Source organism: Cyphomyrmex costatus, unplaced genomic scaffold, assembly GCF_001594065.2.
Source record: "Cyphomyrmex costatus isolate MS0001 unplaced genomic scaffold, Ccosl1.0 scaffold142, whole genome shotgun sequence".
NCBI classification, from domain to species: domain Eukaryota; kingdom Metazoa; phylum Arthropoda; class Insecta; order Hymenoptera; family Formicidae; genus Cyphomyrmex; species Cyphomyrmex costatus.
Window position 1 is genome coordinate 596,563 of NW_017275413.1, and position 15,469 is coordinate 612,031.

The 15,469-nt window shown below is 29.9% G+C and overlaps 1 protein-coding gene across 1 annotated transcript; it reads right to left on the reverse strand.

Annotated features, from left to right (window-relative positions):
- Positions 1 to 531: 531 nt before the first annotated feature.
- Positions 532 to 12,289, reverse strand: LOC108783121 (zinc finger protein 665-like). Its single transcript, XM_018551609.1, has 12 exons — positions 12,232 to 12,289; positions 11,918 to 12,101; positions 11,540 to 11,749; positions 11,163 to 11,372; positions 10,785 to 10,994; positions 10,406 to 10,615; positions 2,102 to 2,311; positions 1,724 to 1,933; positions 1,346 to 1,555; positions 982 to 1,166; positions 729 to 814; positions 532 to 615 (listed from the first exon to the last, which is right to left on the reverse strand). Exons 1-12 carry the CDS (start codon positions 12,284 to 12,286, stop codon positions 532 to 534), a joined length of 2,064 nt encoding a protein of 687 aa, XP_018407111.1. The 5' UTR covers positions 12,287 to 12,289.
- Between the last annotated feature and the right edge of the window lie 3,180 nt (positions 12,290 to 15,469).

Below are 15,469 nucleotides of genomic sequence, written 5' to 3' on the forward strand. Positions count from 1 at the left end.
TTATTTGTAACACGACTTAATCCTTTATCACGTGACATTAAAAAATAGCGTAATGGTTTGGAACAACCGGTTACGTGTGATTTATAAGTATAAATTACATAATGATGTCATGTACGTCTGTCACCATTATACATATTGTGGCAGTCATTTTTATATTACAGAAAAAGAGTAAATACAATAATATTTGATTATCTCATTGTTAATATACATGGCGTATCGTTCCTATGGCATTATGGTTAAAATGTTTGATCCTAAAAAATAAATATTATTTTTACCGAGTATAAAATTTATGTATCAAAATTTCGGCATTGTTTGAAGGATCGATAGTACACGAAGAAGATTTAATAAGATATTTTGATTTGAATAAAGTCGTAAAAGAGGCAAAACTCACAATCAGTCATATTTGCACTAATCTATAACATATTTATGCGTTTTTACTTCATTTATTCCTATGTGCTTATTATTGTGTTTATATTATTTAAAATTTTAGCCTCTTGCATGGAAAGAAGCATATCGTCTATACCCGTCTTTTCACCAACCACTGACGTTGTGGTATTTAGGCACTGCATCTTCGATTAGAAGTTTTAATCGTGACTTGAGATTTGATAATAATGACTTTAATGCAAACAGAAAAAAAAACATATTTATAATTGATGTATAGAAACTTAAAAAGACAAAGTGAATCAAGTGAGACAGAAATGGAAGAACAAAAATTACTAGACACATACCTCGCAAGGATGTTGTTTTCTACCTTTGTGCTCCGAGTCTATGTGATAACCAAGGTATTCATTTGGTAAGAGGACTCTTTTCATATCTTTTATATTCGTAATGACGTAAATTATTTTTGTGAACCATCGTTTTGTGTTGTTTTAGAGATGAAGAAAGTCTGTAAAGTTTCCGTAGCAATGTTCATCGAAATAATTCCTTTGATTCTTGCTATTCAGTGAAGTACCCACCTGAACACTAGTCCACAAAACTCACAAAGGTATGGTTGTTTTCTAATATGAGTCCTCTCATGAACTATCAGTATCGATTTGTGCTTAAACTCTTTATTACACGTTCCGCATTTGTATGATACACCTCCAGTATATAGGTCCTTATTAGACTTGTAACGTTCATCGTTGTAATGCGTTGCCACTATGTGCTGTCTTCGATGTCCATTTTGACTGCGATGTAACCGTAGTAATATTTATTATTTTTTGGGAGTTAATTTAAATATTGATATTGTATTTGGATTATTATTATTTGAATTATTTTCTATATTTATTGCTTTTACCAGATAATTAAATCATTTACATTTGAATTAACAATTTTCTTAATCCTTGTTCTTCAATTAAATACTCACCTAAATATTTGACTACAAAACTCACATTGGTAAGGTTTCTCGCCTGTATGAATAAGCTCATGTCTACACAGTTGCGCTTTGGTTTTAAATTCTTTATTACACGTTCCACATTTGCATGATACACCTCCAGTATATAGGTCCTTATTAGACTTGTAACGTTCATCATTGTAATGCTTTGCCACCATGTGCCGTCTTAGATTGTTATTTTGACTGCGATGTAACCGTAGCAATATTTATTATTTTTTGCGAGTTAATTTAAATATTGATATTGTATTTGGATTATTATATATATTTATTATTTTTTACTCGTTAATTTAATCATTAATATTGAATTACCAAATTATTTTCCTAACCTTTGTTTTTCATTTAATTACCAACCTAAATGTCATTCCGCAAAATTCGCATTTGTAAGGTTTATCGCCATTATGTGTTCTTTCATGTTTAGTCAGATGCGCTTTGTTTTTAAACTCTTTATTACACGTTCCGCATTTGTATGTTACACCTCCAGTATATAGGTCCTTATTGGACTTGTAACGTTCATCATTGTAATGCTTTGCCACCATGTGCCGTCTTAGATTGTTATTTTGACTGCGATGTAACCGTAGCAATATTTATTATTTTTTGCGAGTTAATTTAAATATTGATATTGTATTTGGATTATTATATATATTTATTATTTTTTACTCGTTAATTTAATCATTAATATTGAATTACCAAATTATTTTCCTAACCTTTGTTTTTCATTTAATTACCAACCTAAATGTCATTCCGCAAAATTCGCATTTGTAAGGTTTATCGCCATTATGTGTTCTTTCATGTTTAGTCAGATGCGCTTTGTTTTTAAACTCTTTATTACACGTTCCGCATTTGTATGTTACACCTCCAGTATATAGGTCCTTATTGGACTTGTAACGTTCATCATTGTAATGCTTTGCCACCATGTGCCGTCTTAAATTTACATTTTGACTGCGATTTAACCGTAGCAATATTTATTATTTTTTGCGAGTTAATTTAAATGTTGATATTGTATTTGAATTATTTTCTATATTTATTATTTTTTACTAGGTAATTTAATCATTAATATTGAATTACCAAATTATTTTCCTAACATTTATTTTTCGTTTACATACCCACCTAAATGTCTTTCCACAAAATTCGCATTGGTAAGGTTTTTCGTCATTATGAATTCTTCCATGTCTTATCAAATTCGATTTAAACCTAAACCTTTTATCACACGTTCCGCATTCATGTGGTCTCATTTCAACTTGTACATCTATATTATGCCGATTTGTACTTGTCGGGAATTCGGAGCGCACATCTTAATATTAAGAAAAGCGAATAACATGAATTAAATAAGAAAACGATATTGTAAAGCTGATAATTGTTTAAATACAATGCAGTAAGTTACTAAAGCTGAAAGTGTCCTAAACTTAATATATCTTACCGTGATGTTGGGGAACATCGTTTTTGTCGTTATTATTTCCCTCATTGCGATTCATTTTTTTTGAGAGTCAACTTTCAATTTCTTCATAGGTATTTTTCGTTTTATTTATTGTAATATTCCTTATGTTACCTTCGTTGTTAACACGTTCTAATATTTGTTCAAATTTACATTTACATTTATCCACCTTAAATCAGAGAAAATGGAATAATTGTTTTATAAATATAAAAAAATTATATATTATGCGGACAGTCAGAGCCGGTTTAAATACATTAAAATAGTAATTGTAATACTAAATACGAAATATTAATTATCTTTGTATTAAATTACAAAATACAAAATACTTTTACTTTTATTGATTTAAAGTACAAAATACTTTTTTTAAGATATAGATACAAAATACTTATAAGATTTTTATTTGGAATATTGATTTTGAGTTATCTAATGTGCAGGAAGGGAATTTATTTAAATTCAAATTTGATAGATTTATTTGAAATACATATAATAATATACTGAAAATAAGCTTTTATTTGTTTCTAATCATCCTTAGTCTGTTTTTATTGCTTTAATTTTGCAGCAGTCTATGCCTTATCCTCTTCTCTCCACACGAAAAGAGAATGAAAAGGATGAACTAGTGCAAGAATTGGGTCAAAAAGAGCAGACTTCTTAACAACAATGATATTAAATTAAATTTTTCACATACGACAATCTCATATTTAAAAAAATGTATGGAAATTGTATTTGAAATAAAAATACAAAGTACTTTCAATGCTTGTATTTGAAATGTGCCCAGCCCTGCTAACATCTATCAGAGAATGCGATAAGAAAGTATCAAATATGTGTGTCAAAGCAAGATTAAATTATAAACGTAGGAGATAATTAAAATTAAAATAACGCTTGACGTTATAGAGCTGTTAAACATATATAAACATTTTCATAGTAGGGCCTATCATTTAATACTTTCTTAACTTTATCTTTATATGCTCTACGTGTTATACTAGTCGTTACTGAGCATCTAAAGATATATGTGTAGACGTCTTATGTACACAGTCTGTCTGACTATGAATACGAGCTTTAATGGTATAATAACTTATATATAATACTAACGGCGTAAGCGTAGCAATGAAAACGTGGAGGTACAGATGAATTTTAAATTGTTTGCTGACGTCCAAGCACGTTAAAATATTGGGAACTACTGTGTTAAGGTCTACACATGTGTATCTATAAATACACATAAGTGATTATTTCCAAAACTGACATGACATTTTGTCCTAGTGACTAGCCTTTGATATTATTTACACTTTTTTATAAATTTCACTCGTACACTTACGTTTTATATGTTGTGTTACCCTGTGAAAAATGCTTACTTATTTTAAATTAATTTAGTTGGTATTAATTTTTCTTCATATAAAATATGTAAATTCTATTATTTCAATACTTTATGTTGAATTATATAGGACCACGAGGATTAAAAGCAATGTCTTATTATCTAGTGGTATAAATCATAACTAGCAAAATTAATGTTAAGTATTTTTAAAGGATCTTATTATAATTAGATTTCGCTCGTTTTTTTGTGCAGTACAAAGTATAAAGAAAAAACCGGTCTAAATCGAGCGGTAATAAAATTTTTTTTATAAAATAAATATCTAGTTTAATTGGGGTGTAACTTGCGCTTAACAGAATCAGAAAATTATGTAAAGATACTCCTGTTTCCATACATTTTATTACAGAATTTCTACACTCACACAAAAATAGGAGAATTAATTTCTATGAAACAATTTGTACGAAACAATCATGTCGCTTAGACGGTAAGAATATGCTTTCTTCTCTATTTAACTTTTAACATCTTTAAATATCGCTGAAAAAGGACCCGTTAGTTCCGTTTATGAAAGTTTCGGTATTATTATATTTATTTTTTTTATTGTATATATATGTATATATATATTTTTTTATTACTAACATTGTATACTAGTTATCTATATACAAGGTACAGTCTCGCGCCAAGTACTACACGTAGCGTGATACGCGCCGTGCCACTTTTATTTTACGCGAATCGACGAGTTACGAATAATCAAGAGTATTGGATCTCAATAACGGTTGAGCCAATCAAGTTATACGTACGCTCAATCGATAGCCATTGCTCAAATTGTGTTCCGAAAGTGCATCTATTTATTTTTCTACTTGCTGTATAAACATAGATATCGCGATGCAAAACCTATAAAAATGTAATATAAAATTGAGATTTGAAATTCCGAATCATTATGGTCTTAGATTTTGTTTTGTTTTCCATATTTTTGCCATCCGATGGCATATGGACACAATATATTGACTGCAATAGTTCGTACACAAAGACGTTTGATAGTATATTTCACGTTGTCACTTGTTGACGATGAAGTTAGCGGCCACTTTTAGCAATGGCTATGTTCAGCAGACTCAAAATTAAGTGAGAGCTCACCATTAGTGATGTATACTTTTAGGTATACCCAATCAGATATCTTATTCAGAAGAACACATCAATGGTGGTGAGCGCTCACTCAACTGTTTGGTCTGTTGAATGCCGCATGAAAATTACAATCCTAATGTGACGAAGAACGGTAGAGAGAACAATGTATTATTATTTTCAAAATTTCAGAATATTGGCCATATTGATGTGAACATTATCTTTACACACGTAGATAAGGGTAATGTCACAGTGGCCTTGGATAAAGATTATTATGTTTCCCAAATGAACTCTACGTTGGACGACAGTAATACATACGTCATTATAAATAGAGATCCCATTAAAAAACTCACGTCAGCTATAAGGATCATGCTGACTAGGTAGAAGTCTAAAAGTTTTATTGTTTGTCCTAAGTATAGATTTCTGTATTGCAATGATGGGTCACTTCCAAGAGCTTATGGGTTACCGAAGATTCACAAGCCTAATTTTCCTCTAAGACTCATTGTTTCATCGATAGGCAATCCATTACACTCATTAGCTACCTTTTTGCACAATATTTTATTCAAAACAATTCCAAAGCCAAACAGTTATATTAAGAATAGTTTTCTATTAATAGATAAAATAAACAGTATAAAAGTAAGAGAAAATTACAAACTGATTTCTTTAGATGTCGTATCACTGTTCACGAATATACCCATAGACATCGCCATGGATTGTGTTAATGAGCAGTGGGGCTTTATCTCGAGAGACTGTCCCTTGCCGAAAAATGAGTTCTTGGAGGCTGTTAGATTTATTTTAGACTCAACCTTTTTTATATTTGACAATTCGATTTATAGGCAATGTTTCGACATTTCCATGGATTCTCCATTATCACTCATTATTGTAGATTTTGTAATGAGAAGATTAGAATCGGTATCTTTGTCAGCTTATAATATAGACATCCTTTTTTTTTTCAGATATGTGGATGATATTTGTACTTCAGTTAATTCTGAAAAAATAGATACATTACTTCAGATTTTCAACTCATTCCATCCACGCCTCTAATTTACATGTGAAATTGGAGGAGAAAAATTAGAATTTTTAGACACTACAATAACAGTAATTATAATAACAGTTTTGCGTTTGATTGGTATTGTAAGCCCACGTTTTCAGATAGATTTTTAAACTTTCTGTCTAACCATCCAATCTCACAAAAGAAAGGCGCAATTTATTCATTGGTTGATAAAGCCCTTTTACTTTCTGACGCAGTATTTTCACACAAAAATTTAACACTTATTATCAATATTTTATTAGATAATGATTATCCACTTTCTTTTATTTTCGTTACAATCAACCAACGAATAAAACATTTACAAAAAAACAAATATACAGTCGATGTAGAACAAGAAGAAAATGATACAGATAACAAAAGAACAGTATCTTGGCTTCCGGTTCCATTACTTGGCTTACGGTTCCATTCATACCTTCCATACAGAGAAATTTAAACGATTCAATAAGAACGACATTAGAGTTTCTTTTCACAGTCCTAATAAGATGGGAAAATATATTATGGTACAAAAAGATGTACGTACTCACACATCAAAAAATAGAGTAGTATATATAATAAAATACAGTGCAATGACTGTGAAGCATCTTATGTCGGACAGATAGGAAGACAGTTGAAAACCAGATTAATGAACATCGCAGTCACATTAGACACAATACGTCTACTTGATCAGTTATTACGGACCATAGATTATAAAATGATCATGATTTTCAATGGGAAAATGTAAAAATCTTAGATGAAGACCCAAATCATAGAAAACGCCTAGTTTCTGAAATGTTAAATATTAAACAGCAAAAACATAATCTAAACTTACAGACTGATACAGATGGTCTTCACAAATCTTATATCCCCATTGTAAATAGAATGTGATCTTTTGATACCGACAATTTCTTCTCGCTCAGTCTAGTGTGATCTGTCAGACTATTTACACAACGTAGTTACCTAAGTTTCGATATTTTATATTATAACAGGTTTCCGTTGAATATGTACTTTAATTTCATTTCTATTTTAATTTTTGACTATTTTCTTCTTGACTTAAATTCTTTTCATGTTATTTGCTGACAAATCGATTTTTCTGAATTAAGTTTTTTTGGTATAAACTCGTTGGTAAGTTAAAATATCTTATAAATTTGACAAAGTTCATTCGACGTATGCTTGTCAATTTTACGTTATAATTACAGATATATTGGTCTTGTATACAATTTTCCTATCGTTTATTATCAATAGTGCTTATTAAATGGAGAAATCGAGAAGTTAATATTTGATTAAATTAAACTACATATTTGAATTTTGAAGACGCCTGAAGATGACTCAAACCAAGAGTCGAAAATGGTTGCGTAATTTTGAATATATGTTATAAGCGTTTAAATATACTGTTTTATTAGTAATTTAAATTTTAGTTCGATGCATTTTTTTCAAAATTTATTACATACTTAGCGTTTAATCGCTATATTATTTTCATTTTATTACTTGACCTTTATCGTCCTTTTTCTATACTTAATTATGTTTACATAAAGAGTCCTTTATTTTTCTAATTTATTCATATTGATGTGGCTATATTCAACGAAAGAAGCAGCTTTGCAACTGATGTATTCATTAATTTTATTACATTATGTATTCGGATCTACGAAAACCTATAGGCAAGTGCTAGTCACATAGAGACTATTCAACGATTGCAAAGCTAATTACTCTAAAGAACGCGTAGTCGTGTGTAAATTATTTCGATTCCTTCATTTCAACAATTTTTCGAGAGAAGCAATTGTTCCAAATTAATTTGAAAGTTCTTGTTAAATATTGATTTACAGTGGAAATAACTAACGAAATATGTAAAATTAATGTGTTAAATATCAGTAACAAAACACATTATAATATATGAAAATATTAGTGCGATAAACTGTAGAGCAACGTTTAAATTATTATTTTTATTAAAGAATTAATACATGTCCACAAGTAAAAATTACAAATTAAATAATAAAATTCATGCAGTTTGCTGTTACACGTGAAAGAAAATTTAAAAAATGTCTTATTTTATTAAATACAAATATAAAGCAGAAAATTGTATAATTTTATTCAATATAAATATATAATAATTCCTAATAAGTAATTGAAGTTACAAAAATGATCCTAATTCAAACATTATTAGATGTTATCTTCAAAAACTATTGTTGTAACACTTTTTCTTTAAGAAATAAGATCGAAGTGCAAAAGATATACCTATATCCGAATCCAATAAATAAAAATTGTATTACAAATTTAAGTAATAAAAATAAAAATCTAGGTCGGTGCATACCAAAAAAAAAGGCACGTTACAATGTTCCATAACAAAATTGTATAATTTAACCAAATAATTTGAGAAATCATACGTTGATCAGTACATTTTCTTGTAATTATATGCGGTTCAGTAATTTAAATTTTATTCACATATTGAACTAAACGACGTAAAGTAATTATTTGTAACACGACTTAATTCTTTATCACGTGACATTAAAAAATAGCGTAATGGTTTGGAACAACCGGTTACGTGTGATTTAAAAGTATAAATTACATGATGGCGTCATGTACGTCTGTCACATTACTATATCAATAAAGCCTATCGCATTGGTCTAGCGCTCTTTCTTATGTTATATTCTGTTATTTTTTTATTTGATAGATGCTTAAGCATTTCCTGTGGGACATGCTTAAGCATCTATCAAATATAAAAGAAGCAAGAATAATGTTTCTAGCGCTATACACGCAAGTACGGTACATATTCTTAAGATCATACGCTCGCGACAATATCACTCAATATTAAGCTTTTCGTAAAGTTTTATAACGATATTATTACTTGCAATTTCCGCCAGTGATACAAAATTGTTGACTGTACGAGTTCAAGGTAGCCAGCATACGCGAAATATACTAACACAGATTGACGCAGCCTAACGCAACTCATTGCTATCTTCCACCAATTTACAAAATGGACTGATAAATGTTTACGAAAATTGAATCCATCCCACCATTTCATCTATTCTTAATCAGAAGAGTTTAAAAATTGTATGACATTTCTTCATAATCTCATTTTCATGTTTCATCATTGCAATCTCGCTTTTAAATAAAGTATCGATGTTAATTTGAGCCGCACAGAGAAAATCAGGATATTTTCATGAACTATGTATACGACACGTAGCACAAATTCTAATTGTTAACGTCTCTCTCTAATTGCTCTTGTCTTTTTGTACAATCTGTAGTTTTATTTTCGAGAAAGTTGTATGGTCTTTAATTCCCGAACGTGTACTACATCAGATCAAGCTATGACGTAAATGCAAGGATTATTTACATTAAAGTTATTAAAAGAAACAAATAGTTTTCAGAAACAGAATGTTTCGAGTCTTAAACGCTTTATCAACGTTACACGTCAATCCCTATAGGCGTGAAATGTTCCTAGAATATCACATAAATATTGTCAAAAGTTGAAAAAAATCTTTTTTTATACGGGGATGACTATATATATTAATAGAACGTTATTTCCTACTTTGGAGAAATATTGCGAAGAATATCACTACGTCGACTCGCCATCAGAGGTCTATCGATATTCGCAAATTCTCGCAAGTGCTAAGACACGCGTATATCTCTTTATATAGAATCTCGATTTAATAACTTACCGAGGCGTATAAGGTAGGCTTCCACTACAATACCTTACTGATGAGTCTAGTAGTGGAAGCCGGGACGAAACGCCAAAAATTACGTGATATTCATCGCAATATATAATATTAGAATAAATTATCAAATTTAGATTTTAAAATTGTAATTTGACTCGTATTCGCCCTATTTAACGTGTTAATTATTATTATATAAAAGAGTCCTTCAAATCATTTGAATCAATTAAGTGAGACAGAAATGGAAAAACAAGAATTTCGAGACATACCTAGTAAGGATGTTGTTTTCTACCTTTGTGCTCCGAATGATAACTATGTGATAACCGAGGTATTCATTTGGTACGAGGACTCTATTCATATCCTTTATATTCGTAATGACGTTAATTATTTTTGTGAACCATCGTTTTGTGTTGTTTTAGAGATGAAGAAAGTCTGTAAAGTTTCCGTAGCAATGTTCATCGAAATAATTCCTTTGATTCTTGCTATTCAGTGAAGTACCCACCTGAACACTAGTCCACAAAACTCACAAAGGTATGGTTGTTTTCTAATATGAGTCCTCTCATGAACACGCAGTATCGATTTCTGCATAAACTCTTTATTACACGTTCCGCATTTGTATGATACACCTCCAGTATATAGGTCCTTATTAGACTTGTAACGTTCATCATTGTAATGCTTTGACACCATGTGAAGTCTTCGATTTTGATTTAGACTACGATGTAACCGTAGCAATATTTATTATTCTTTGCGAGTTAATTTAAATATTGATATTGTATCTTGATTATTATTTATATTCATCATTTTTTACTAGTTAATTTAATCATTAATATTAAATTAACAAAATTATTTTCCTAACCTTTGTTTTTCACATAAATACCCACCTAAATGTCTTTTCACAAAATTCGCATTGGTAAGGTTTTTCGCCATTATGTGTTCTTTCATGTTTAGTCAGATGCGTTTTCTTTTTAAACGCTTTACTACACGTTCCGCATTTGTATGATACACCTCCAGTATATAGGTCCTTATTAGACTTGTAACGTTCATCATCGTAATGCTTTGCCACTATGTGCTCTATTAGGGTTGCTTTGAGCCTGCAATGCGTTGCAATATTTATTATTTTTTGCGAGTTAATTTAAATATTGATATTGCATTTGGATTATTATCTATGTTTATTATTTTTTACTAGTTAATTGAATTATTAATATTTAATTTTTTACCAAATTATTTTCCTAACATTTGTTTTTAACTTAAATACCCACCTAAATATCTTTTCACAAAATTCGCATTGGTAAGGTTTTTCGCCATTATGTGTTCTTTCATGATTAGTCAGATGCGTTTTGTTCTTGAACTCTTTATTACACGTTCCGCATTTGTATGATACACCTCCAGTATATAGGTCCTTATTAGACATGTAACGTTCATCATCGTAATGTTTTGCCACATAGTGCTCTTGTAGGCTTGTTTTGTACCTGCAATTCGTTGCAACATTTATAATTTTATAACACTTAAATTAATCATTGATATTGTATCTGAATTATTTTTTATATTCATTAGCTTTAACATATCATAATTTAATCATTGATATTGAATTGAAGTAACAATTTTCTTAATCCTTGTTATTCAATTAAATACTCGCCTAAACATTTGTCTACAAAACTCACAACGGTAAGGTTTTTCGCCTTTATGAATAAGCTCATGTCTACACAGTTGCGCTTTGCTCTTAAACACTTTATTACACGTTCCGCATTTGTATGATACACCGCCAGTATATAGGTCCTTATTAGACTTGTAACGTTCATCATTGTAATGCTTTGCCACCATATGCTGTCTAAGATTTCCATTTTGACTGCGATATAACCGTAGCAATATTTATTATTTTTTGCGAGTTAAATTAAATATTGATATTGTATTTGGACTATTATCTATATTTATTATTTTTTACTAATTAATTTAATCATTAATTTTGAATTACCAAATTATTTTCCTAACCTTTGTTTTTCACATAAATACCCACCTAAATGTCTTTTCACAAAATTCGCATTGGTAAGGTTTTTCGCCATTATGTGTTCTTTCATGTCTACTCAGATGCGATTTGTTCTTAAATTCTTTATTACACGTTCCGCATTTGTGTGGTCTCATTTTAACTTGTACGTCTATATTATGCCGATTCGCACTTGTCAGGGATTCGGAGCGCACATCTTAATATTAAGAAAAGCGAATAACATGAAATAAATATGAAAACAGTATCGTAAAACTGATAATTGCTTAAATATAATGCAGAATGTTATCAAAGCTGAATTTGTTTGTTCTGAACTTTATAAGTCTTACCGTAATGTTGGGGAACATCTTTTTTGTCGTTATTTTTTCCCTCATGGCGATTCATTTTTTTTTGAGAGTCAACTTTCAAATTCTTCGAAGATATTTTTCATTTTATTTTATTGTAGTATTCCATATACTACCTTCGTTGTTAACACGTTCTAATATTTGTACAAATTTATATTTACATTTATCCACCTTAAATCATAGAATGGAATAATTTTTTCATAAATACATATAATAAAATTATATTATTCTGACAAGTCATATCCGGGTAAAGTACGTCAAAATACTAATTGAAATATTAAATATGGAATACTAACAATCTTGGTATTAAATTACAAGATACAAAATACTTTTAATTTTATCAATACAAAGTACAATATGCAATAATATTTCCAAATTTTGTATTTAAAATACAAAATACTTTTTTTAAGATATAGGTACAAAATGCTTATAAAATTTTTATTTGGAATATTGATTTTGAGTTAATGTGCAGAAAGGGAATTTATTTGAATTCAAATTTGATAGATTTATTTTAAATAATATACTGAAAATAGTCTTTTATGTATTTCTAATAATCCTTAGTCTGTTTTCATGGCTTAAATTTTGCAGCAGTCTATGTGTGTCTTATCCTTTTCTCTCCACATGAAAAGAGAACGAATAGATGAACTAGTGCAAGAATTCGGTCAAAAAGAGCAAACTTCTCGATAACAATGATATTAACTTTAATTTTTCCCGTACGACAATCTCATATTAGAAAAAAGTTTATAGAAATTCTATTTGAAATAAAAAATTCATAGTACTTTCTATACTTGTATTTGAAATGTGCCCAGCCCTGCTAACATCTATCACTAAATGTGATAAGAAAGTAACTGATAGTTGTATCTGCAGACACACACAAAGCAAGATTAAATTTAAAAAATGTAGGAGATATTTAAAATTGAGATAACGCCTGACGTTATATAGCTGTTAGACATATGTAACCATTTTCATAATTGGTCCTTATATTTAAGGCTTCCTTAACTTTACCTTCATATGCTCTGAGTATTATATTAGTGGTTTTTGAGCATCTAAAGATAAATTTATAGTCGCTTTAAGTACAAAGTCTGACGTACTGTGAATGCGAGCTTTAATTATATAATAACATACATGCAATACTAACGGTTTAGTCGTAGCAATCAAAACGTAGAGGTACGGTTAAATTTGAAATTGTTTGCCGACGTCTCAGCACGTCAAAATCTTAGGCACTACTGTGTCAAGATCTACATATGTGTGTCTATACATGTGTATGTATAAATACATAGTATGTATAAATACATGTTTATATTCTATTTTAAATACATAGTATTTATAGAATTTATAGGAGAGTGATTCTTTCGAAGACTGACATGACATTTTGCCCTAGTTACTAGTCTTTGATATTGTTTACACTGTTTTATAAATTTCACTCGTACACTTACGTTTTATATGATGTGTTACTCTGTGAAAAATGCTTACTTATTTTAAATTAATTTAGTTGGTATTAATTTTTCTTCATATGAAATATGTAAATTCTACTATTTCAATATTTTGTGTTGAATTTTATAGGACCACGAGGATTAAAAGTAATATCTAATTATTATCTAGTGGTCGGAATCATAACTAGCAAAATTAATATTAAATATTATTGATGAATCATGTTACAATTTGATTTCGCTCGTTTTTTTGCTAAATGATATATAAAATATTTTTGGGTTATGTTCTCATTTATTTTATAAATTATTTATTACTTATATTAAGATTACATTGTCTTACATCGTTGAAGTCAGGTGGTTCTAATTTTGCAATTTTGCTTAAAAAGGACTTTTGTAATGTTAAATAGTGGTATGTTAAATACCATCGTTCTGTGCCCTCTCTCTCTTCTTTTATCAACTGACATGAAGCTTTTATATATTAAGTAACAATATTTCTTCTAAATTAATAACACATTATAGACACACACAAAATAAAGAATGCAAAATTTTGAACAATGATTCTTAATTACTTTGAAAATAACGTTCTTGATGATAGCTGAAAATTTATAACGAATTTTGTATTATTTTTACTATAATATTGAAAATGACCCGATCGGAGTCAAAATGTATGTTTATAATAAATTGAATTTATCTGATAATTTATTGGTTCTTTGCCTTTCTTTATATACTTTGTTTAATTACTTATGATAGTGACAGTCCGTGATATAGATTTTATTTGAATCATCAGCATTTTTTTCTTACAGTGTGGCATTCCGTGCAAGCGTCCTAAGCCTTTAGACTACCTAGGCCTTAGTAATTTGCAAATAATTAACAATTAAAAGTCTCTCGATATATAAAATGTATTAAGAAGGTAAAAAAAGGCTAATGAGAGTCACATTTCAAATACAAAAAAATCACATTTATTAATACTTCAGAATAACACATATATTAATAAAAACGCAAACATCACTAGAAAGTAAAGAAATAAAAATTTGCAAGTGAGTAATATCGGGTAGGTATATTGTGCAACTTACATTTAAATATATAGTATATCTAGCATTCAAAAGGTGTACGTTACATATAGTAAAGGTGATTAGTTAGAGTAAGAATATATTAAGAATAAAAAATTGAATTTTTTGTTCTTCATGATGCTTCCGCGAATGAATAAATCTTGAAAAATGTTTGAGTTTTGCACGTAACATGGTATTTACCAGCGCGAAGTTAATCGAGAGCAAATAAATTATCAGTTGTATAAGCGAGACTCACGACCGGTCGTTTCCGGACGCAACGATGGCCTCGGCTTCTTAACGCGTATCGCAGGAGCGCGTAATTACCGTTTCTTTCACGCCCCGTCTAGTGAGTGCTTCACTATGATAATGAGAATCGTTTATTACAACAATTACGCAACGTATCTGGCAAATCGTTTCGCTGCACAACCTGCGATATATGAAGTGCTAACGACTGTCTCTTAAATACCAGGCTGCGAAACAACAACGGGAAGGTATGTATATCGGTTCCCCGAAGTATCTCCCTTGCAACACCAGGAAGCGAATTCTTACTGCATTGTTATATACACCTGTTGAGATTATTTCCGACATTTGTCCGACGATCCATGCGGCGGGCGTGTCGTCGAGATGACTCGTAAGATCGTTCAGTCGAGGATTCGAACTCTCGGATCGGATGTTCATAAAGGCGGGGACGTTTCTCACAAGAATATTGCACCATGTTGCGATTAAACGCCGATCTTGCCCTTT

What these genes read in the sequence shown, in the direction of transcription:
- LOC108783121 (XM_018551609.1), bottom strand. Translation starts at nt 12,286, where the DNA reads ATGAATCGCCATGAGGGAAAAAATAACGACAAAAAAGATGTTCCCCAA. An exon ending in TTTTGTAGACAAATGTTTAG is followed by an intron (nt 11,373 to 11,539) that starts GCGAGTATTTAA and finishes AACGAATTGCAG; the next exon opens with GTACAAAACAAGCCTACAAG. An exon ending in TTTTGCGGAATGACATTTAG is followed by an intron (nt 1,934 to 2,101) that starts GTTGGTAATTAA and finishes GTTACATCGCAG; the next exon opens with TCAAAATAACAATCTAAGAC.